Source organism: Staurois parvus, unplaced genomic scaffold (assembly GCF_062004578.1).
Source record: "Staurois parvus isolate SC_StPar_1 unplaced genomic scaffold, SC_StPar_1.0 ptg000013l, whole genome shotgun sequence".
Lineage (NCBI taxonomy): Eukaryota > Metazoa > Chordata > Amphibia > Anura > Ranidae > Staurois > Staurois parvus.
The window spans coordinates 9,117,803-9,143,495 of NW_028317809.1; the positions used below are offsets into that span (position 1 = coordinate 9,117,803).

The 25,693-nt window shown below is 44.2% G+C and overlaps 1 protein-coding gene across 1 annotated transcript in view; it reads left to right on the forward strand.

Annotated features, from left to right (window-relative positions):
• Positions 1-24,923, forward strand: part of CFAP299 (cilia and flagella associated protein 299) — a 620,116-nt gene extending 595,193 nt beyond the window's left edge. Inside the window, exon 6 of the mRNA XM_089675483.1 lies at positions 24,769-24,923. Within this exon, the coding sequence (XP_089531609.1) occupies positions 24,769-24,864 (96 nt within the window). The 3' untranslated portion in view covers positions 24,865-24,923. The remainder of the gene's footprint in view (positions 1-24,768) is intronic.
• Positions 24,924-25,693: the final 770 nt, after the last annotated feature.

Sequence of the window (25,693 nt, forward strand, 5' to 3'; positions counted from 1 at the left end):
TAGCTTGGAAGGTCTGTTTAGAGGCAGGGATGGGGGGTGGTTGAGGAGATTTGTCAAGAAAGGGATATATTACACTGTTAGAGTCTCCGCTAACAATTAGAGTGCCACGCTTATGGTGATCTATAACCGAGAGTAAGTGGGAGAGGAATGGTAAGGGGTCTTGGTTTGGGGCGTAATATGCTACAATGGTAACATCTATGTCCAGGAGTTGCCCTACTAATAGGAGGTAACGACCCTCCGGGTCTTTGATTTCGGTGCATAGCGTGAAAGGTGTTGTGCGGTGGAAGGCTATCAGTACCCCCCTGCGCTTGGTGGTGGCAGAAGCTGTATAGACCTGAGTATATCGAGGACCAAAAAACTTAGGAGTGGAGTTGGGAGTGAAATGCGTTTCCTGTAGACAGACCACGTGAGCTTTAAGTGTAGCAAAGGTTCGGAAAGCCTTATTCCGTTTCTGCGGAATATTGAGACCCTGTACATTCAGGGTGAGGATATTTAACAAGCCCATGGATAAAGTGCAAAGCGGTTTGTATAGCGTGGCACTCCCACTCGGGGTGTAGCCTGACGATTACTGCAGGGGATGAGAGCGTTACGAAGCGTGTTGTGCGAAGTCGTGGAGTCATGTTGGAAGGAAGGAGGAGGGGTACGGTATGAGAAAGGTAACAGGTGAGAAGGGGTGTAGAAGGCCATTCGTGGCCTAAAAGGTGGGTTCCCTAAGGACACCCTGAATCAGGGTTGGCCAGGGAACAACAATAGCCCAAGTGTTATTAAATAACCAATAACACAGGGGCTAGGGTGGAGTGTGCAGGTACGCGGACCGTGAGGGTGACAGCAGCGTATTTAATCAATGGTGGCTAGGTCCCGGTAGAAAAAATGCTGGTGCATAAATGGAACATTCGAGAAAATCAGGGATCCTAGACCCAGGCGGCACTAGTAGTGCTAGTTGGACAACGTCGGTGTAAGGGTGTGGTATCTCATGCCGCCAGAACCCAGGATCCCAAATATAAACTACAGTGGAGCTCAGGAGGGGGGGTGTAGAACAATCCCCAGATATTGGGGCAACCAATATTTAACAGGTAGAGGAAGAGTGGATAACTACGGTGGTAATCGCCATGGTGATAACCAAACGAGTACACCTTACGATGTATGTGGCGAAAAAAGGAAAAAGAAAAATAAACATGGAATATTGTTCAGTCCATGGTATCTTGCGAAGGTAGGCCCGGAGACGAAAAACGTCCCCGCTTGTGGAAATTGAGTTGACCTTCAGCTGCACGTGTGGGGAGGGACTTCCGCGGCGAGCAAGATGTGGACCTCCGCTTGGCGCTTTCTGAGGGCGTCGCTGGGGAATGTAGTTGCAGGATCCGTAGGGTGTCTAAAAGGTCCTCTGGAGTCTTGCAGGTGTAATCTCGGGACTGGTATCGGAATCGCACTGCGAAGGGGAAGCTCCAACTATATTGTATAGCGTGGTGTTGGAGTGCTTGTAAGTGGGGTTTCATTGCCCTGCGCTTGGAGATGGTTGCGGGGCATAGATCTTGGAACAATTGGTAGGTATGACCTTGGAACTGTAGAGATTCTGCGTTACGGGCAGCCTGCAGGAGTTGCTCCCTGGTACGGGGGTATAATATCGCGTGGTGGACCATCCGCGCGTCGTGGTGCTAACGCCCTGTGAACTCCAATTCTAATCTGTCGATTGGGATAGCTGGAGCAAGCTCTTGGAACAGAGCTGTTATCGTTGATTGGACATCAACAATCGTTTCCGGAAGGCCACGGATACGCAGGTTTGAGCGCCGTGCTCGGTTTTCAAAGTCCTCCAGTCGTGTTAATAATGTTGCGTTTTCGTCACGCAGAAGATCAAGGTCATCCGTAAGCGTCTGAAGCGAAGCATCAAGACCATCTACCCTCTGTTCTAGGTCCGCAGTGCGCTGTCCTAGCTCACGGATTTCCCTAGAAAGTGTGGCAGTGATGCGGTCCGAGGTTTGCTTCAAAGCTTTATGTAGCATTTTTTCAAATCGTGATAAAAGGTCAGTGGGTGTAAGGTCAGATGTCAGGGCTTGTGCAGGGACATCGGTCTCATTGTCAGACTCACCCTCAGACGTGCAGGGATGGCTGGGCTGCGGATCCTGCAGGCCTGCATATGCCCCTGCTGCTTGCTTGCTTCCACGTGCTGGGGCGGTGGCCATTTTGGTGGAGGCCTTTGCCAGGGCCTCTTTGATGGTTTTGGTTGATGGGGGGACCTGGTGCCGAGGTGCCCCTTTAACCATTTTGCTGCCTGTCAGGGAGGGGGGGCTGTTATAATGAACTCAGCCCCCCCTGCTCTCTCCCTCTTCAGCCTTGGCGGGCTGTGTGCAGTGGTGAGCTGTGTGCTGCAATGGGCGGGCCTGTACACAGCTCACAGCGGGGACCGAGTCCCCAGTCAGAGTTCTCTGGTCTGGAGCGGGGGATCCGCCGCAGACCCGGGCGGATCGGACTCCGGGATGGTTGCCCGGGGGATCGGATCCCCTATGATTGTATTGCGGGCTGGGACCCACTGCTTCTGGGTGCCATCACCCGACGGAAAAGCGGAGCCTCATCGGGACATGTCCGTCCCGCCGGCCGCGCATGCGCACTCCCATACGTGCAGCAGTTTTAAAGAGACAAAACATGGAGAAATGTGCAAATATTACAGAAAAGTACTGAATTTATCAGAACCCATAGACTGAGTTGATGCTCCTCTAGACAGAGAAGAATATTCACATAATAAAAAATAATAAAAAGTACCCTTTTAAACTAACTGTACAGTGTATTTTCAGCTTAAGCCATTCTTAATAATATTGATCATGTTTATCTAACTGCAGCTGTTTCCTATGGATGAGCGTATTTAATGAATCTAGAGGGATTAATTCAGATAACGTATTTACAAATGTAGACTTAAATTCTAAATTACTAAGCTTTGTAGTTGGGTAAACATTATGAATTAAGAATCCTCTTTATCGTTAGACCATGTAAACCCAATCCATTAAATTTCTTTTTTTGCACAGTCGTAGTCCATTGAGAACTACAAGTCCGTCTGCTGCAAACTGTGAATGAATGAATGATGCGGTTTTTAAAAATGACAGTGGCTGCAGGGAAGGGGAATCCCTGCCTGCTGTCGCAGTAGAGGATCTCGGGGAACGGGGAGGAATGCTAGAACATGTTACACGTTACACCTCAAATACGGGTGTAACATATAACATGTTGCAAAGGATAACTTACCCTTTAAAGGCTAAGTTCACCTTTTCAAAAAAATAATAAATGCACATGATTTCGCAGGAAAACGATGTACATTTATTATTAGTATTTATTTTTTACAGGAGCCTGCAAAACGTTGCATCCATGATCAGTGGATCCAAGTTCACCTTTAGGGAAAAAATAATAAATGCACATATTTTAGCAGGAAAAATTTTTTTATTTTCACAGGAGCCTGCAATTATTGCACTGCATGATCAGTGCATCATGGGTGAAAGGTCAGGCTCTTGCACATTCTCCCTCCAGCTTTTTGCCTTTACCTCTGTATGGGTTTCCTTAGCAAAGCTGGAGGGAGAATGGACTACCTGTGCGCTAATCATCATTCTCACAGCCTATTCAAACTACAAGTACATCTGCCACAGTGGCAGACGGGACTTGTAGTTTCTTCATTCACAGATTCTTATGAATGAATGATGTGGCTTTGTGGGTGGAGCTCTGCACATCCGTGCCAATTTTGAAATGTGACATTGGGTGTGGGGAGAAAAATCCCCGCCTGCTGGCTCGGGTTGGGCATCAGGGGTTGCGGGGAGGGTTGCTGGAGCATTTTACCTGCTACAACCTAAAAACGGGTGTAATGTGTACTGTGCTATAAAGGTGAACTTATCCTTTTAATGATCACGTTAGCTTACATTTTATATGTACTAAAATGTGCTGTACATGCTATTTTTGTGTATTGATTTCAATTGACTTAATCAGCTTAAAAAATATGTTTCAGTAAGCTTTATTTGTAAAAGAAACTTCAATAGTCAGTTATGACTCTTGCATTAAGCACCTTACATGCGTTTACATGCATGATCTATTTTTTTTAGTGCAGGGCAGAGTATATTAGCACAACTCTCTGTTATGGACTGCTCCTATTGAATCTATCGCATTTACAATGTGTATATACTGGCATATGTTGATTAAGGCATTACAGTGCATCTGGATTGAATGCACCCATAAAGGGCAAATTCACCTTTTCGTGAAAAATTCAGAATATCCTGGAAACCCCTTCAGACCACGGTGCATATGGCAGTGTTAGAAAACCATATGCCTCAATACATGGCACCAGGCACCCTCCTTCCTCCAGGAATAGCCACAATTCACTCAATTTAATCTCAATCCCCATGTTTCTAAAAACAACTCTCCCTTTTTCATGTGCACTCTGGTTTGCCCGCTCTCTCTGTAATAAGCTCACCTTAAAATGGATAAAATGGATAAAAGAACTTTATAATAGACCCTCAGCAGGAGTGAAGGTAAATGGGACCCTGATCGTGTCCTTTAGATTGTATAATAGTACTAGGCAGGGATGCCCGTTGTCACCATTACTGTTTGCATTGTCCCTGGAACCACTTCTGGCATCAGTAAGAGAGAACATAGATATTAAGGGAATTAAAATAGGAGAAGTGGAGCATAAAGTAGCAGCATATGCAGATGATATGCTGTTTTATATAGAGAACCCTAGATTGACGCTACCTAATTTAATGAAGTTATTAAAACAATATGGAGAATTTTCTAACTTAAAAATAAACCCTACAAAATCTGAAATTCTAAATATTAATGTGTCAAAATCAGAGAGGAAGAATCTGCAAGAAGACTTTCCATTTAAATGAAGGGAAAGGGAATTACAATACTTGGGAATAAAGTTAACCTCAGCAATAAAAGATCTATATCAAGTTAATTACATCCTGCTAATAAATGAAATAAAAGATGAATTGAGAAGACTTTCAGGAGCATGGGTCTCATGGATTGGACATATAAATTTGGTTAAGATGGTAACAGTACCAAAAATCCTGTATAAGTTTCAAATGCTCCCAATAAAAATACCCAGATCCTTTTTTAGGATAATAAGAAAATTGATAACGAGGTTTATCTGGGATAATAAGAAACCAAGAATTAAATATGAAACTCTGTCATAAAAAGGAGAAAGGAGGATTAAATCTGCCAAATATGAGGAAATATTATTTATCAGTTTTATTATCACGGGTAGTTGAATAGACACACAATTCACAAAAGAAAAGTTGGGTTAAAATGGAAAGTATCATAAGCAATACACAATTGGAGAAGATCATTTGGATCCCACATAAATATAGGGTAATTGATGTACATAGTAGCACGTTGACAAAGGAAGTGTTGAGAATATGGGATGGGTTGCACAAGTCTATGGGATAGGAGTATAATTCACTATTGTTACCATTGGTTGACACAGAATTTTTCCCTCCTGGGAGAGAGGAGGTATCGGGGAAATGGTTTAAAGATAGAAATACACGTTTGGGAGATATAATAGATAAAAGGGAAAATATGCACTTTACAGGTTTTAAAAAATAAATTTGTTGCACTAGATAAATTGAGATATATCCAATTAAGACATTTTGTCTCAACACTCCCCCAACCACTGAGCATGGCGGAAGAGATGCTACCATTTGAAAAATTGATGAGCTCAAAGATAAAATTGTGAACATATAACATCAAGGATTTATAAGATCCTATCTGAACTCATGGGAGCTGAAATTCCGACATTCTTAGAAAAATGGGAAAGAGAATTGGGTACAAAAATCAATGATCAACAGAACAGTAAAGTGTTAAAATTAATACATGGGGTGAGGAATATGAACATAGTCAAAATTAATTATAAATGTTTGTCTAGATGATATTGTACACTTGAGTAAACAGCGAGAGGAGACATCAACATTGTGTTGGAGGGTGTCAGGGTCCGCCGCGGCTCCGTCCCCGGCGCATGCGCAATAGCGGCGGCTCACGCCGGGACACAGGCACCAGATCCCGGCGGGCCGCGGCTGACAGGAGGCCGCGCATGCGCAGTAGGAGCCGCAGGCGTGCCTCGGGCGACCAATGACAGCCCGGGGGCGCGTCCTGGGCGGCCAATGACAGTGCAGGGCGCGATATTTAAAGATGCCCTGCACTGTCACAAATCGCCGCAAGGTCTGATCTGATACCTGTGTTCCCTGTGATTGTGACCCGGATTGTTTGACGTTCTGCCTGCTCCTGCCCTGACCCGGATTATCTGACTACGCTGTCTTCTCCTGTGATTGACCCGGATTGTCCCTGACTACGCTGCCTTCTCCTGTGATTGACCCGGATTGTCCCTGACTACGCTGCCTTCTCCTGTCCCGACCCCCGGCTTGTTTGACCATTCTGCGGACTGACTCCGGTAACTGACCCTGCGTGCGACCTGACCACTCTCTGCCTACTGTCTCAGTACCACGCCATTTCCCACAGTGACAACCGCCGGTTTATCCTGCCAGGTCCTGCCGGCCTCCTCACATCTGGCTCTACTCTGTCCTACTCCTATCCCCGGAGGCTCCCTCTGCCACGGGTGGTATTGCTCGGAGGTCGTGACCTGGTCCTGGTTCTGCTCCAAGTCCATCCCCACCATCAGGGGCCCTGGTGAAAACGCAGACTGGGACTTAGACCCCACGCTCCGGGTGATTCCGCCTAGTGGGCTGCCAGAGGTGCCACCTGGCGGATCCGTAACAGAGGGAATGTGGAGCAATAGGGACGATGGCGCACATTTGGTGGGAATGTCCAAAGATACAGGTATTTTGGCAAGAAATAATCCAAAATATACAGGAGACTTTAGGGATCTCAATCCAGAAGGACCCGTGGGTGTGTCTTTTTCATAAAACAGAGTTGCCCGTAAAACAATATAAAAATTATATACTGTATTATCTATTAAGTGCGCAAAGAGCTTGATTCCTAAATATTGGCAATCCCAGGATCCCCCAACAATGAAGGACTGGATAATAGAATTGAGTGTATCAATAGGATGGAGGAGTTGTGTTGTATTGAGGAGGAAGTGTTTAGAGAAAAATGGAGAGGGTGGTATGATTTCAAAATATCGGGAGAATATGTTAAAATGAAAAGTGATTTAGTAATGGAGTTGGAGAAGTGAAATGATTAAACAGATAAATAGAAATAGGTTGGTATACAGAAAGGGAAAAGAGAAGTTAAGACAGGAATGGACATTTTTTTTTTTTAAGGGGGGGGGGGTGGAGAGGACGGGGAGAGAGGAAATGGAGGAAAAAGGGGGTGTACTTGATGTATTTGAAGTGAATTATTGTTACTTGTACTGTCTCTTTTTCTAAAGGAAAATTAATAAAATATATAATAATTGAAAAAAATAAGCTCCCCTCTGTCAATGGCCTTTTTGTCTCACTTAACCTACTAGCAATTACAGAAACCTGGCTTCAAGCATCAGATTCTGCTTCTCCCAAAGCACTTTCCTATGGAGGCCTTCTCTGGACTCACTCACCCAGACCCAGTGGTCGGAAAAGAGGTGGAGTTGGTTTGCTTCTATCTCCACTGATCACCTTTAAAGTCCTCCATACCCTTCCCTCTCTATCCTTCTCTTCTTTCGAGATTCACTGCATTCGGTTGTTTTCTTCCATTTCTCTGAGGATTGCAGTGATCTGCCGGCCTCCTGGACAGGTGTTGCGCTTTCTTGATGACTTCTCTGCTTGCCTACTCTTCTTTCTCTCCTCTAAAATACCCACTATCATTCTTGGAGATTTTAACATCCCCATTAATGTGAACAACCCGGCTACATCCCAACTCTTCAACCTAACCTAATTTTTCGTGTTAACACAATGGACACAGTCCTCCACTCACTCTGATGGGAATACATTAGACCTTGTTTTCTGCCATCTTTGTACTCCCTACAACCTCACAAACACCCCCTTTCCTCTCTCTGATCACAATCTCATCACCTTCATAGTGTCCTCGTTTTCAAACACTTATGCCTCCAAGCAGCAAACAATTACCCGCAGAAAATTTAACAACTTCTCTTCTCTTTTCCACTCTGCAAACTGACCGCCTCTATGACAGAATCTCTCCCCTGTGCTGCCCTGACCTGGCCACTTCTGTCTACAACAGTTCGCTTTCATCCACTCACTCATAGACTCACTTGCTCTTCTAACTACACAAAGTATCAGGCACCGACCATTAGAACCGTGACAGACTGACAACACCAGAAATCTTAAGAGGCATAGTCGTGCACTGGAGCAACTGTGGTGTAAAACCAAATCCCAGCAAGCATTCATCCTATATAAATCTGCTTTCTTAACATACAATTCCTCCCTCTATGCTGTCAGATAGGCCTACTTTGTCACTCTTATTATTAGCTTGTCATTTAGTACTCATCGTCTCTTTACTTTTAACTCTCTACTTTCTCCACCTCTACCTCCACCCAGTAACTCACTCACTCTTTACGAGATTGCCAATCATTTCAAAAACAAGATTGATGCAATTCGTAGGGGCATCTTCACTACACAGACATCTATCCCACTTAGCATACCTTATACTAAACCTCCCTCAACACTTTTCTCATTTGACCTTGCTACTACTGAAGAGGTCACTAAAGTTTTCTCAGAAGCCCATCTTACCACGTGCTTCCTGGATCCTGTCCCCTCTCAACTACTACGGTCACCCGCGTCTTCTGTCCTATGCTCCCTCACTCACATCTTCAATTTCTCCCTCTCTAATGGTGCCTTCCCCATCCCTTGAAAGCATGCACAGATCACTCCCAAACTTAAAAAGCCCTCGCTGGACCCCACCAACCTGAACAACTTAAGACCCATCTCCCTGCTCCCGTTTACTCCTAAACCCTTAGAACGCTTAGTCTACAATCGCCTGAGCTCCTACCTCACTGACAACAACCTTCTTGACCCTTTACAGTCTGGTTTTTCGCTCACTACACTCCACTAAAACTGCCCTACTAAAACTCACTGATGATTTAATAACTGCTAAAACCAATGGCCACTACTCCATACTCTTATTACTTGACCTCTGTGTGGCTTTTGATACTGTTGACCGTCCCTTCCTCCTCAAAAAACTCCACTCTCTTTGCCTCCGAGACTCTGATCTCTCCTGGTTCTCCTCCTACCTATCGCAGTGCTCCTTCAGTGTTACCTATATGTCTCTTCCTTTCCACTTCCTCTCTCTGTAGGGGTCCCTCAAGGTTTTGCCATTGGACCCCTTCTCTTCTCCATTTGCATCTCCTCCCTTGGTCACTTGATAAACTCCCATGGCTTTAAGTACCATCTCTATGCTGATGACACACAAATCTATCTTTCTACTCTTCACCTCGCCCCTTCAGTCTCTTCTCGCATTACTAAGCTACCAAGTGACATATCAGCATGGATGTCACTCCACTTCCTCAAATGAAATCTTTCCAAAACGGAACTGATACTATTTCTTCCAGCTTATACACCCTCCCCTGACTTCTCCATCAAGATCAATAATACAACCATCAGTCCCTCCCCTCATGCCAAGGTACTAGGTGTAATCCTAGACTCCCATCTGTCCTTTCAGCCCCAAATCCAATCACTGTCCAAATCTTGTAGACTTTACCTCCGCAACATCTCCAAGATACGCCCATTCATAACCTCTGAAACCATTAAGAAACGTATTCACTCCCTTGTTACCTCTGGCCTTGACTATTGTAACTCCCTCCTCATTGGCCTACCTAATCAGACTATCCCCTCTTCAGTCTATCATGAATGCTGCTGCCAGACTCATCCACCTTACTAACCGTTCTGTATCAGCCACCCCTCTCTGCCAATCCCTCCACTGGCTTCCCATTACCCCACGGATAAAATTAAAAACATTAACAATAACATATAAAACCATTTATAACTCCCCAAAAATGCCCCAAGTTACATCACCAATCTTGTTTCCAAATATCACCCAAGCCATCCTCTCTGCTCCTCCCATGACCTCCTGCTCTCTAGCTCCCTTGTCTCCTCTTCCCATGCTTGTCTCCAGGACTTCTCCAGAGCCTCCCCTATCCTCTGGAACGCTCTACCCCAATCTATCCGACTATCGCCTTCTGTGCCCACTTTTAGGTGATCTCTGAAAATCTATCTCTTCAGGGAAGCCTATCCTGTCTTCAGCTAATAACAGAATCTTCTATTCCTCCTATCAGTTCATCCTCCACAGTTATTACCTTTTGCACCACCAGCCCCTCCCTCTTAGATTGTAAGCTGCAAGGAGCAGGGCCCTCCTAACTCTCTTGTACTGAACTGTATAGTTGCTGTATTGTCTCCCTTTATATTGTAAAGTACTGAGAAAACTGGTGTATATAAATCCTGTATAATAATAATAATAATAATAACAACAACAATGGCACTGGAGTGTGTGCAATGGCAAGTGCTCCTTGGACAACACAGCCACATGACTGCGCTGACCAATGTGAAACACATCCAAGGTTTCTTCCAGTAAGGCATCCCTGAAAAAATAAGTTCTTCTTCTCTTTGGTCAGTACAGTCATGTGATTATGCTTGCCATTGTAAGCATTATAATGGATACTCATTCCAGGGCTGTGCATTGCAGTGTACTGTGGACAGACTGCTACACAGTCACCATGAGGCACAGGGCTTTTTTTCAGCGGGTACACGGGGGAATGCAGTTCTGCCACCTCCAAAACTGAAAGTATGTAATAGCAAGGGGTGCTGGGGTGTGCTGGAGGATCTGTTGTTGCTGGCTGCTGGGGGATCTATTGTCACTGAAGGGGATCTATTTTGTGTGGTGGTCTATTGTTGCTGGGGAGGTCTATTGTTGTTAGTGGGGGATCTTTTGATGATGGCAGTGAATTGTTGCTGGACGGGATCTACTGTTAGGGGTAGGGGTCTATTGTCTATTGTTGCTGGCTGCTGGAAAGTCTATTGATGCTGGCTGCTGGGAGATCTGTTGTAGCTGCTGGGTCTACTGTTGATAGGGTGGTATTTTGTTTTGATGTGCATAGTTGCTGGAGGAATGTATTGTTTCTGGGGGGGTCTAATGCTGCTGGCTTTGAGGGATCTGCTTTTCTTGTTATCATTAACAAATTCCATACAAAATAGTTAGCACCACAAAATGATACTTGGTTCTGTATTCTCTAAAACAGTGGTCTCAAAACTGTGGCCCTGGGTCCGAATGTGACCCTTTGCATTCTTTTATCTGGCACTCGGGGCACTGTTCCCCCCACTGACACCAATGATGGGGCTCTATTCCTCCCACTGACACCAATGATGGGGTACTATTGCTCCCACTGACACCAATAATGGCACACTATTCCTCCCACTGACACCAATGATGGGGTACTATTCCTCCCACTGACACCAATAATGGGGCACTATTCCTCCCACTGACACCAATAATGGGGCACTATTCCTCCCACTGACATTAAATATGGGGCAGTATTCCTCCCACTGACACCAATAATGGGGAACTATTTCTCCCATTGACACCAATAATGGGACACCATTCCTCCCACTGACACCAATGATGGGACAATATTCTTCCCACTGACAATAATTATGGAGCACTATTCCTTCCACTGACACCAATCATAGGGCACAGCACATTCACACCAGTCTGCTTCCAAAGGAGATCCAATACTGCCAATATAAAATAGTGGTGTGCTACAACAAACAGGACAAAGAAGGAAACTCTTATAGTGTAGGTATCCTGGAGTCTGTTTCCTTAAAGGGCCAGAGCTAAGGAAATAGCCACTAAAGATCGACAGTGGATCAGCTGAAGTTATCTAGTATCCCTAAGCATGTATGACCTATTTTGATAGGTCAGGGAAGAAGGTGAGTGCATGGTGTACCTACTCGGTGATGGGAAACACTACTATGTAGTTGGCAATTCTTTGAAGTGTGTTTGGCCTATTATAATTTATAGGTCAACATTTAAGGTAAGCAGAGAGTGGGGCCACAATTCAAGCATGGCGTGGAATATTACTGGATGATAGCACAACATATGTTGGACTTTATTTTTGCACTTTTTTGGAATTTTTTTAGATTGTCACTGCATGCCTTTAAATTTTTTTTTTTTTAAGTTTATGGTTTCTTTATATGAGGAGGTAGCGCATCACATTTCTGTTTAACCACTTCCAGTCTGGACACTTTTACCCCCTTCCTGTCCAGGCCAATTTCCAGCTTTCAGGGCTATCACACTTTGAATGACAATTGCGCGGTCATGCAACACTGTACCCTTATGAATTTTTTAGCATTTTTTGAGACAGATAAAGCTTTATTTTGTTGGTATTTATTCACCACTGGGATTTTTTTCTTTTTTGCTATGTAAATGAAAAGTCCAAAAATTTTGAAAAAAAGTGTTTTTCTTATACAATTTTGCAAATAAATAGTATTTAATCATAAATCTTGGCCCAAATGTATTCCGTTATCTTTTTAGTAAAAACAAAATAACCCAAATTATATTATAACCAAAAATTATAATTTTTTTTATATTATTTTTTTTTTCTTTTTACATACTGTCACCCTAGCAGTACAGTGTCACCATGGTGACACTGTACTACTTGCGGGGGCCATGAAGATTAAATTTTGTTTTTTTTTTTTACACTGATTGCTTTTACACCCATAAAGGCTGTAAAAGCAATCATTTCTCCTTCTCACTAGTTGCATTCTGATTGCTTTTACACCCATAAAGGCTGTAAAAGCAATAATTTCTCCGTCTCACTAGTTGCATTCTTGCAGCCATTGAGAACTACTGAGTGAGCTGTGATTGGTCACAGCTTGTCACATGGTACAAGGCTGTTGTGAATAGCCTTGTACCATGTGACCTCTGTGATCATTCACAGATTTCACACGTAGTAAACAATGATGTCACAAGTGACATCTTGCTTACTACTCTGCATGTGATCACTGATTGGCCAATCAGTGATCACAGGATCGGGACCTCACACAGAGGTCCCGTCCGACGATCGATGTTCCACTGTGTCCGGAGGACACAGCGGGCACCAGATCGTGGTGTTGCGCGCTCCCAGGGAGTGCGCACAAGCAGGGTGCAGGGAGGCCGTTTATAAACAGCCACCTGAGCCTACACTGCCACCGTCCGGCCGTTTATATACAACGGCCGGACGGGAAGTGGTTAATGATGGGGCGCTATTCCTCCCCACTGACACCAATGATGGGGCTCTATTCCTTCCACTGACACCAACGACAGGGCACTAATATTTACCCTTATAACATAGACGGGACTTTTTCTAATTCCACTGGCCACAGCCTGGCCCCCTGAAAGTCTGAAGCATAGTAAACTGGCCCTTTGTTTAGAAAGTCTGGAGACCCCTGGGAGGTGGGTATAGGGCGGAACCAAGTGAAGGTGATCGGAGGAGGGGTGGAGACAAGAAGTGACTCAAAATGGGCCTACACCTATTTTTTGAGAAAAAAACCCTGACTAGGCATCACAGCCGCTATGTGCAGCAGGGTCTGGAGGGTGGTCAAGATATTTGTTGTTCATTCATCTTTTTATTTATCACAAAAAGGCGAACTTACCCTTTGATGTATTAATGAACACGGAGCTGTATTAATTTGTGTCTTTTATATCTTCCCAAAGTTCAGCTTTAGGATTGTTTATTCAGACTTTACAGATTTAAACTGGCACAAAACGCAAATAGCTGAATGAGACTTGTATGTTAACAAAACTTTTTTTTTTTTCTGCAGTGCATTTGGTGCTCGGGGTTCCTCCTGGTTTTCCAGCTGAGGGGATCTAATTCACTATGTGTACACAAACTGTTTACAAACAGGCCATAATATTACTGGCACAAAAGTGTTGCAGCTGCATTTCTTCCCATACACAGTTGAATTGTTGCAAGCTGTGAATGATTCTTTTGTATTTGTTAATGAGACCAGCCTTAGGTTTCATGGCACCCTGTGGGTACTGTATATTATCCTCCAGTAACAAAAAATCAATCTTGATCTGTAGAACACGAAGTACTGTACTCTGCTGTTCACATCAGTTGAAATTGCCTTGTACATCGAATTCCTTCATGGCCTTTTATATAAAGCATTTCTACACCTGTGACCTTATGCTGCCTTACTAATGCAGGAGTCAGTAAATGCATGCTATTATTTTATGATGGATGTAAATGGGTGCCATGGTCCACAACTGGGTCCTAAATATCCAGAAGGGCATTTACTTTCTTTTCACTTATTCTAATATGTATCCTTATCCTATATGCTTCATCACTTTGGATATTTATTAAAGCGGAGCTCCACCCAAAAGGGGAAGTTCCGTTTTATTGCTTTGTCCCCGGCTCCCCATTAAGGATTGGCACCTTTGGGGAGCGGGTACCCGAATTTGACAGGTACCCATTCCCATTTCCGCTGCGATCACCTAGGCAAACAGAAGCAGAAGTTGTCCTCTCCCCACTCCCCGTAGTCTTCTGAAGCAGGTCCCAGAGAACTACGGGGCCATTCACAAAGCACATGCGTAGTGGGCACCTGGCTGTGAAGCCACAAGCTGTCACAGCCGGGTGCCCACACTAAAGATGCCGGCTCCAGGGAGAGAAGACGGCCGGTGAAACCAGCGGTGGTGAGGACACTGCTTGATCGAGGGACAGGTAACTGGCTGTATTTTAAAAGTCAGCAGCTACAGTTTTTGTAGCTGCTGACTTTAACTTTTTTTTTTTCCGCTGGAACTTTAACCATAGCAAATCCACAGTCATAGGTCCCATGTGTGTAGGGAGGAAAATACCTCCTGCTCAAGTTCCTCTACTTTAACCACTTCCAGACCGGACACTTTTACCCCCTTCCTGATCAGGGCAATTTTCAGCTTTCAGCACTATCACACTTTGAATGACAATTGCGCGGTCATGCAACACTGTACCCAAATGAATTTTTTAGCATTTTTTTGAGACAGATAAAGCTTTATTTTGGTGGTATTTATTCACCGCTGGGATTTTTTTTTTTGCTATATAAATGAAAAAGTCCAAACATTTTGAAAAAAAGTGTTTTTTTAATACAATTTTGCAAATAAATAATATTGCATCATAAATCTTGGCCAAAATTTATTCCGTTATCTTTTTAGTAAAAAAAAAAATTTCCAAATTAGTTTATAACCAAAAATTATAATTTTTAAACATTTTTTTTTACATTTTATTTTATTTTTTTATATTATTATTTTTTATTTTTTTTACATACTGTCACCCTAGCAGTACAGTGTCACCATGGTGACACTGTACTACTTGTGGGGGGTGATGAAGATTTTTTTTTTTCACACGGATTGCTTTTACACCCATATAGGATGTAAAAGCAATCATTTCTCTTTCTCTCTGTCTGCATTCTTGCAGTCATTGAGAAGTACTGAGTGAGCTGTGATTGGTCACAGCCTGTCACATTGTACAAGGCTGTTGTGAATAGCCTTGTACCATGTGACCTCTGTGATCATTCACAGATTTCACACGTAGTAAGCAATGATGTCACAAGTGACATCTTGCTTACTACTTTGCATGTGATCACTGATTGGCCAATCAGCGATCACATGATCGGGACCTTGTACAGAGGTCCCGTCCGACGATCGGTGTTCCACTGTGTCCGGAGGACACAGCGGGCACCGGATCGCGGTGCTGCGCGCTCCCAGGGAGCGCGCACAAGCAGGGTGTGGGGAGGCCGTTTATAAACGGCCACCTGACCCTGCACTGCCACCGTCCGGCCGTTTATATATAATGGCCGGATGGGAGTTGGTTAAGGGCCTGTTCACACTACGTGTTTCAATTGTTTTTTTTTCGGCATCCAAAACGCAGAGAAAGTAGGTGTCATAGTTCACATCAGTGCTTGCAGCTCCAGTGCGTTCCGGTTGCAGAAAAACCGATATATGTGCATTTTTTCTGCACAGAACTGTACTGGAAAGCGGTAAAACGTATTAAGAAACACACTGGAATGCACCAAAAACACACTGGAATGCACATGTCTTTATTTAAATTGAAGAAAAAGTGGGGAAAAAGGAACTGGAATGTATATAAAATGCACTGGAACGCGTCAAAAACACACCAAAATGTGTAAAAAACGTGCATGCGGAAGCACATCCAGAACGCATCTAGACTGTGTTTCTATAGTGTGAACCGGCTCTAAAGGAAACTTGAATAATTACCTTCAGATGAGATGAAGCTACAAATTATATTTATTGTTGCATACATGTATATGGGGAATACATACAGTATCCGCCTTCCCTGCATTCCACCTTTCATAGAGCCCTTCCCTGCTTATATAGCCCTTCTTATCAAATAGCAACAGACCACATTGAAAGGATGAAGGCAGACACTCCACCTAAAATGTCACACATGTCTGATGCCACAGTCACAATCTAGATATATGTTTGTCATTTGCAATAAACAACTTGAAATATATGAAGTTATGGATAGAAGCACAAAATGGAATATACATAGCCATCTTATAATATCATATATATGTGTGACTCCATAAGGATCATAGTTATTCCTATACACATGCACACTAGAATCTTAAAAGAGACCATTCTTTCTTAAGCCCCCGGTCACATCAAAGCCGATTTTGAAATACTGAGACTTACAGTGAAGTCACACGATTTCAAAATTGGGTGACTTGTCGACTTCAGTTGCGATTTGCAAGACATCTGGCACAGATGTCTATACAAACCACAACAAAAGTAGTACATGTACTACTTTAGAAATCGGTGTGACTCCGAGCAAGTCATACCGCACCGATAAGACCGCTCTAATAGCGGACAATAGGGTGCAACTTGGCATGCGATTTGCAAGTCGCATGGCATGCAAATTGCATGCCAAATCGCACCCAATGTGACCGGGGCAGGGGTGGACTGACAACTCATGGGGCCCCCGGGCAATAGGGGATCATGGGGCCCTTGTGTCCTTGCCAAAACTCAACAAAGCCTATGAAAAAGGTACCAGGGGCAACTCATGTGGCCCCCTACTGACCCCGGGCCCTCAGGTAGTGCCCGCGTTTCCAAATGGTCAGTCCACCCCTGGACTGGGGTGTAAAGGATAAGTTCACCTTCAAGAACATGTTACATGTTCCACCCTAAATATGTAACATGTTCCCACTCCTGCGGCGGCTTGGGGATCCTAGCCTTCTGTGTGACAGCGGTACGGGGAGAGATTCTCCAAACCAGCTGTCACTTTTTAAAAGAGCGTGGCCATGCAGGCTCTGCTCTGGAAATTAATCAACTACAAGTACCGATACCCTTTGTGGATGTCAATTTGTAGGTCTCAATGAACTACCAATGTGCTGGTGAGCGCTCTGGTAGTTCACTGATTCTACCTGTCGTGTAACTGCTTGCCCGTATAATGTCAGTTTATACTGACAGTCTGCTGGAGTCCTGCATGGCACCAGCGATCTGTTGATGGTTGATGCAATGCTTTCCAGGCTCCTAAAGAAAAAAAAATAGTAAATTGACTTTTTTACTTACAAACAAATATGCATTTATTTTTTTTTTTAAAGGTGAACTTAGAAAGTAAAACAAAACCTTCCTATCCTTTACAGGCAAGGAAGCTGACATCTTAGCCTCAGTTTAATCAGCATTTGCCATGATGCTGCACTTGTAATCAGATATGACACCAGCCATTTGATGGCTTGACAGTTCAGTTGAGAGCACAAGCAACTGTGACAGTTATCATTCATGGCATGTCTTGAATGTAACTGTTTTGGGAACAACTTAATGGGCTTAGTTCCATATTAAATGAGTTTGACCACATCCTATGGTTTTCTATGTACATTTATATGCTCAACATTCAGAAGTGTTTACACGCTCAATATTTAGACGCACTTACCAAATCATGAAAAATTTGCATTCATGGTCTGTTTATTGTTGGTTTTATGGAGTTGAATGTAATTGAGGTGGAATGTTAAAGTGATCAAATCTGCTTTAACCACTTGCCCTCCAGAGGATTTACCCCCCTTCCTAACCAGGCCATTTTTTGCAATACGGCGCTGCATTATTTTAACTGACAATTACGCAGTCATGCAATGCTGCACCCAAATGAAATTTACCGTATTTTTTGCTCCATAAGACGCACCTGACCATAAGACGCACCTAGGTTTTAGAGGAGAAAAACAAGAAAAAAAAATATTCTGAACCAATGGACTGCAGACACAGTACAGGGGATGACCAGAGACTGCGGACACAGTACAGGAGATGACCAGAGACTGCGGACACAGTACAGGAGATGACCAGAGACTGCGGACATAGTACAGGAGATGACCAGAGACTGCGGACACAGTACAGGAAATGACCACAGACTGCGGACACAGTACAGGGGATGACCAGAGACTGCGGACATAGTACAGGAGATGACCAGAGACTACGGACACAATACAGGAGATGACCAGAGACTGCGGACACAGTACAGGAGATGACCAGAGACTGCGGACACAGTACAGGGATGACCAGAGACTGCGGACACAGTACAGGGATGACCAGAGACTGCGGACACAGTACAGGAGATGACCAGAGACTGCGGACACAGTACAGGAGATGACCAGAGACTGCGGACACAGTACAGGAGATGACCAGAGACTGCGGACACAGTACAGGAGATGACCAGAGACTGCGGACACAGTACAGGAAATGACCACAGACTGCGGACATAGTACAGGAGATGATCGGAGACTGCAGACAGTGCAGGGGATGACCAGAGACTACGGACACAATACAGGAGATGACCAGAGACTGCGGACACAGTACAGGGGATGACCAGAGACTGCGGACACAGTGCAGGAGATGACCAGAGACTGCGGACACAGTGCAGGAGATGACCAGAGACTGCGGACACAGTGCAGGAGATGACCAGAGACTGCGGACACAGTGCAGGGGATGACCAGAGACTGCGGACACAGTGCAGGGGATGACCAGAGACTGCGGACACAGTGCAGGGGATGACCAGAGACTGCGGACACAGTGCAGGGGATGACCAGAGACTGCGGACACAGTGCAGGGGATGACCAGAGACTGCGGACACAGTGCAGGGGATGACCAGAGACTGCGGACACAGTGCAGGGGATGACCAGAGACTGCAGACAGTGCAGGGAATGACCAGAGACTGCAGACAGTGCAGGGAATGACCAGAGACTGCAGACAGTGCAGGGAATGACCAGAGACTGCAGACAGTGCAGGGAATGACCAGAGACTGCAGACAGTGCAGGGAATGACCAGAGACTGCAGACAGTGCAGGGAATGACCAGAGACTGCAGACAGTGCAGGGAATGACCAGAGACTGCTGACCTTTGGGGAGGGAGGGGGAGCGGGTACCTGAATTTGACAGGTACCCGCTCCCACTTCCGCGGAGTTGTCCTTCCCTCTTCTTCCCGGGCCGGCTTCCGTGACAGCCGGGTGCCCACTGCGCATGCGCGAGAAGCGCTGTGCTTTCTGAATGGCCCGGCGCCTTCTGGGACCTGTCATGTGTCCCAGAAAACACCGGATCAATCACAAAGCGCAGCACATGCGCAGTGGGCACCCAGCTGTCACAGAAGCCAGCGCGGGAAGACTGTGCAGCGCTGGAGCGAGGAACAGGTAAGGCCCTGCAGGAGACAACAGCTGAGCGGCCGGCCCGGTATTCTGACATGGTGGTGGCAGAAATACCGGACCGGCCGCTTTATATTCGCTCCATAAGACGCACTGACATTTCCCCCCTTTTTTTGGGGGGAAAAAAGTGCGTCTTATGGAGCGAAAAATACGGTATGTCCTTTTCCCCCACAAATAGAGCTTTCTTTCAGTGGTATTTGATCGCCTCTGTATTTTATTTTTTTTTGCGCTATAAGCAAACATGCTATTAAACATGTCTAATAAAAAAATAAAAAAATACAATTTCGTCATACATTTTGGCCAAAATGTATTCTGCTACATGTCTTTGCTAAAAAAATTCCAATACGTGTAAATTAATTGGTTTACGTGAAAGTTATAGTGTCTACAAATGGCGGTATATATACTTGGATTTTTTTTTTCACTAGTAATGGTGGCAATCAAGCAACTTATAGCAGGACTGCAGCGGGCATTCTGACACTTGCTGGGAACTGACTTGGTGTCACTGACATCCCCAGTTTCACCAAAACAGTGATCAGTGCTAATAAAAAGCATGCACACTGTACTAATGGCACTGGGCAGGAAGGAGTTAACATGTGGGGCGATCAAAAGGTTAACTGTGTGCTGTTTCACAGTATGCTGTGTGTGTCCTTTCCACTGTAAGCACATTGCTTTGTATGGCTCTGCTATGCAGAGCCATACTGTTATGCAGAGCCATACAAAGCAGTGTGCAGGATCTGATGGGAGAGCTCTGTGTTGTTTATACACAGGTCTCTCCCCTGTCGGAGATACTCAGCGGTCACCGGGTGCCAGCAAGTAATCACAGATCAGGACTGAGTGATTGACAGCCGAGGCCACAAAGGGCGGCACGGGTAGGACGCACACGCGGCTCACGTGTGCCCTACCCGGAAATGCAAAATCACGTATATATAAGTGATTTTGCACACCCCTGCCACCCTGTAGCAGTATTTCTGCTATAGGGCAAAGGGGAAGCAGTTAAAGAAGGCTCATCTAAATGCAGGAAAAATTGATCTGGTATGTAACTTCTGCTGCATTTACAAAAGCTAAACTCAGGAGTGCCAGTGAGCATAAGGCCTTAAAGGGAGATTTACTAAAACAGGTGCACACAGAATCTGGTGCAGCCGTGCATGATAACCAATCAACTTCTAGGTTTCATTATCAAAGCTTAATTGAACATGCTGAAGTCAGGCTACTTTCACACTGCTCTGTTGCAAAAACATGATAAAAACACATACACATTTCTGGCGTATTTTGCACCTGTGAAAAAAAAAGTTTTCCATTCATTTTATTGGGGAGCTGTTTTTAGTAAATTTTTTTGCCCCACCAAACATGCACCAAAAAAGCAGAAAGCAGGCCTTTGAAAAATGCAATGGACCCACAACTGACTAGTGTGAACTGTTCCATAGGATTTAATGGTCATGCATTTTTCTTCTGCTTTTTTAAATGCAAAAAACTGAAAAAAACGTATCAGTGTAAAAGCAGCCTTAAATGGTTACTATGCACAGTTGCACCAGACTCTGTGTGCACCTCTTTTAATAAATCTCCCCCACATAGTGAAATACCTCTTCATTGCCTTTAACCACTTCCCAACCGCCCTAGAGCATAACTATTGCTACAGGGCAGCAGGGCTGCGCAAAATCATGTGTATATATACGTGATTTTGTATTTCCAGTAGGGATCACGTACCCTACCCGCACCACCATTGGTGGCTACAGCTGTCGATCACCGTGTCCCGATCGGTGATTTCCTGCCGACACCTGGCGATCGCTGAGGGACACTGACGGGGGAGAGGTCTGTATGTAAACAATACAGATCTCTCCCCTGTCACCTCCAGCATGCTGCTTTGTATTGCTCTGCATAACAATACAAAGCAGCATACTTATATAGTAAAACAGCACACAGCACATAATGTGAAACACACACACAGCACACAGTTAACCCTTTGATCGCCCCAGATGTTAACCCCTTTCTGCCCAGTGTCATTAGTACAGTGCCAGTGCTTTTTATTAGCACTGATCACTGTATTAGTGTCACTGGGGATATTAATGACAGCCAGTTCCCCCCCAGAGTCAGAATGCCCACCGCAGTCCCGCTATAAGTCACTGATTGCCACCAAAAAAATAAAAATTCCAGTATATATACTGCCATTTGTAAACTCTATAACTTTCATGTAAACCAATTAATGTACACCTGTTGGGATTTTTTTTTTTAAGCAAAGACATGTAGCAGAATACATTTTTGGCCTAAATGTATGACGAAATTTGATTTTTTTACATTTTTTTTACTGCACATGTTTTCAAAACAAAAAGTAAAAAATATTGGGGGGGGGGGGGGTTTCAAAGGTGTATTTTTTTGTTTATAGTGCAAAACATAAAAAATGCAGAGGCAATCAAATACCACCAAAAGAAAGCTCCATTTGTGGGGAAAAAAAAATACATACATTTTATTTGGATGCAGCAGTGCATGACCGCGCAATTGTCAGTTAAAGTAATGCAGCACCGTATCACAAAAAATTACCTGGTCTTGAAAGGGGAGTAAATCCTCTGGAGGACAAGTGGTTAAAGAACATTGGTTGTTTTGGGGTAAAGAGCTCTTTTCTTTATTTCAGGCTCATTGCCTTCAGGTCCTGAGAGCCCAAAGTGAGCTAGTCTACCTGTTTGATAGTCCTAGCTGCTCACTGGGGACTGTAAGACCGCCTCAGGTTGAAGGTACTGGGTTAGTTTCTGAAAAACAGGCCTGCTAATACTAATTGAGATTTTGTGATAAGTGTTTTCTTTTCCTTAAGTTCAAATCAACACAAATAACATTTGATTGATTGGCCATTTTGTTTATGCTGTACAACCAAGTCATATTGAATTTTGCTATAAACCCCTTACTAGTTTACTTCAACCCATTTGTGAATTTGCTTTCTGGTGGTGATTTATTTCAGTTAAAAATGTATGGTGGTGTCAGCAGGGCTTTCAGAGTCGGGTCAAGATCCACAGGGAAACCGAAAACAATTCAGCAACTCCTAAGGGGGTAGTGCTACAGTTAGTACTTTTCCCATGGTTGACACACTTTAGGTAGAGGTGGCAGACCACATCGGTGCTGTCGACAGAAAATACATAAAATAGACCCATATTGCAGAGGTCTGTGGACCACCCTGGGGATAACAGTGGCCTGAACCTGTGAGGAGTTTCTCTCCGATGGTTTAGGATGGATTCTCCCTCCAGTCTTTAGTAAGTTGTCCTACCCCTGGCCAAAATACTCTCTTGCTGCTGTTCTGCATCTCCCTCAGAACTTTCCTCTACTCCAATTAGTAGCACCCAAAGGCTATCTGCCACAGCATCATTCATGCCCTCCTCAACACTGGCGCTCACTTGGATCAAAGCTCCAGTTGCTGTCTTCCAGCCTGTTATTCCTTCCCTCTATGATCCTGGCACTATCTTCATCATCCTCTATATCTGAAACAAAGAATGCTTTCACATGAAAAGGATCATCCTCCTGCAGTATCCTGTGGCATGGCCACTCTAAGACAGAAGTTGTAAACATGCCCTGCCTCTAGATGGTGTGACCCAACCACTGCACTTTCCTGTACAACCTGCTCGGACTGTCCTAAAAGTTTTGGGAACTATGGAAATACGTTGTGCTTTGGTGCATAGAATTTTAGCTCACAATTATGTAGTGATGTTCTGCAAACTAAGGGCAGCTTTGTCTGTATCATTAGCAAGGGTACACTGTGAACCCTTTGTCTGTATCATTAGCAAGGGTACACTGTGAACCCTGAAATCAAATAAATAGGCCCTAGCAAATAAAACTAAAAAAAACCCTAAAAAAACAAAAAAAAAGACTGGGAGAAGGGGTAGGGTCCTCTCAAGATTATGGGTAGCAGCTAAAATGCAAATTGCAGGTTTTTTTTTAAACACATAAAAAGATAGTTCTGAAAAGGACTGTTGGGTCTCTGAACTGTGGACACACAGGAGATAACGCAAGAATAGGTAGTTTACCACACTAATTTAGTGTAATATAGTACTGTAACAATTAACTCTCCCTACAGAGACTGCCTGCTCTCCCTAATCTACTCCAAACACACAAACAGCTGCTGAAAATCTACCCTTTTTTAGTTAAAGTGCTGTTACATACCAAAGCCCTAATTATTGGTCCTTCTAAGCCAGCTGACCTAGGTGTAAAGCTCACGCAGTGCATTAAGTTTACAAAAAATTGGACCTAGTGATATTCACCATAAATTCACGTGGGACCACAAAACTTGAGCATGCAGGATTCACCTCGAATCTATAGTAGTGGAAAATGTGGAGCTTTTGACCATTAATTATTAGTGTAATGTTATGAGAAGATTTCGTTTTTTGTGAACCACAGCCAGTACAATGGCACAATTTTCACTGGTTTGAAAAAATGGAATTGCAAACAATGATGTGAGTGATATGCAGTAAGATGTATTCTCTAGAACAGGGGTCTCCAAATTGTGGCCCGAGGGTCGGATGTGGCCCTTTGCTACCCTTTATTCAGCCCTTGGGGCACTATTCCTCCCATTGAGACCAAGAATGGGGCAGTACTTCTTCCCATGAAACCAATGATGGTGTACTATTCTTCCCACTAATACCAATGGTGGAGCACTCCTCCTCCTTCTACTGACCAACAACCCTGAGGCCATGTTTATTCTCACTTATGCTGGGGTCAGGATATTTTCTATCTTCACTGGCCCTAATCCGGCCTTCCTAAAGTCTGACTCTAGAACCTGGGGTTAATATTTTTAGCTAATTTTTGTTGTCTTTTATTCTCAAAGGGTGGCTAGATCAGTTAAGGGGTGGGGCTTATACAGACCTTAAATACACTTCTACAAAAAGAGATTACTGATTAGTTATAGGCTGCTGACATTTATTGGCACCAATAGATTATTAGTGTCACTGCGAGGAGGACAGGGCAGACCTGAATCAGCTCTGCCCACTTTGAACATAACGAGTGTAGACATCATCAGGCTTTCCCAATTACCCACAAAGCAGAAGCATTGTGATCACAGAGTGCTCTGTAGCATGATAGGAAGCCCACGAGCTGATCAGTTCACCACCTGAACTTTAGGTACAGCTCTTGCTGTAACTGACTTACAAACTGAAATGCCTATGGTTACCAAACTGATTGACATGCATTTAATTTAATGGTTTAGCAAGAAAAGCTTACAGTTTTTCTTTTATATTTTAGGTTCCGCCAGGAGATAATACAACCCGGACACCTATACAGACTGATCTTTACACACAGGCTGTTATTTATGATCATATTACTAGACGGAAGACCTAGTCTATAATTACATGGGAAAACAATGTATGGTTAATAAAGTTGTTGCAAACACAGAAAAATGTTGTGTCTTTTTTTCGCTTACATGTGAATGAAAAGAAAATTAAAGAAACACTTTGAAAACACATCAGATCTCAATGGGGAAAAATATCATGCTGGATATCTATACTGATATGGACTGGGTAATGTGTTAGGAATGTAAGGATGCCCCATCATATGATGGAAATGAAAATGATCAAAGTACAGAGGACTGAATTCAAAGACACCCCGAAAATCAAAGTGAAAAATGATGCAGCAGGCTAGTCCATTTTGCTGAAATTTCATTGCAGCAACTCAAAATGGTACTCAGTAGTTTGTATGGCCCCCACGTGCTTGTATGCATGTCTGATAACGTCGGGGCATGCTCCTAAAGAGACGATGGATGGTGTCCTGGGGTATTTCCTCCCTGGACTAGGGCATCATTGAGCTTCTGGACAGTCTGAGGTGCATCCTGGCAGTGTCGGATGGACCGAAACATGATATCCCAGAGGCGTTCTATTGGATTGAGGTCAGGCTATCATGGGGGCCATTCAATGGTATCAATTCTTTCATCCTCCAGGAACTGCCTGAATACTCTTGCTACATGAGGCCAAGCATTGTCATGCACCAGGAGGAACCCAGGAACCACTGCACCGCTGTAGGATCCTATAATGGGTACAAGGATTTCATCCCGATACCTAATGGAAGTCAGGGTGCAATTTTCTAGCCTGTAGAGGTCTGTGCGTCCCTCCATGGATATGCCTCCCCACACCATCACTGACCCACCACCAAAACGGTCATGCTGAATGATGTT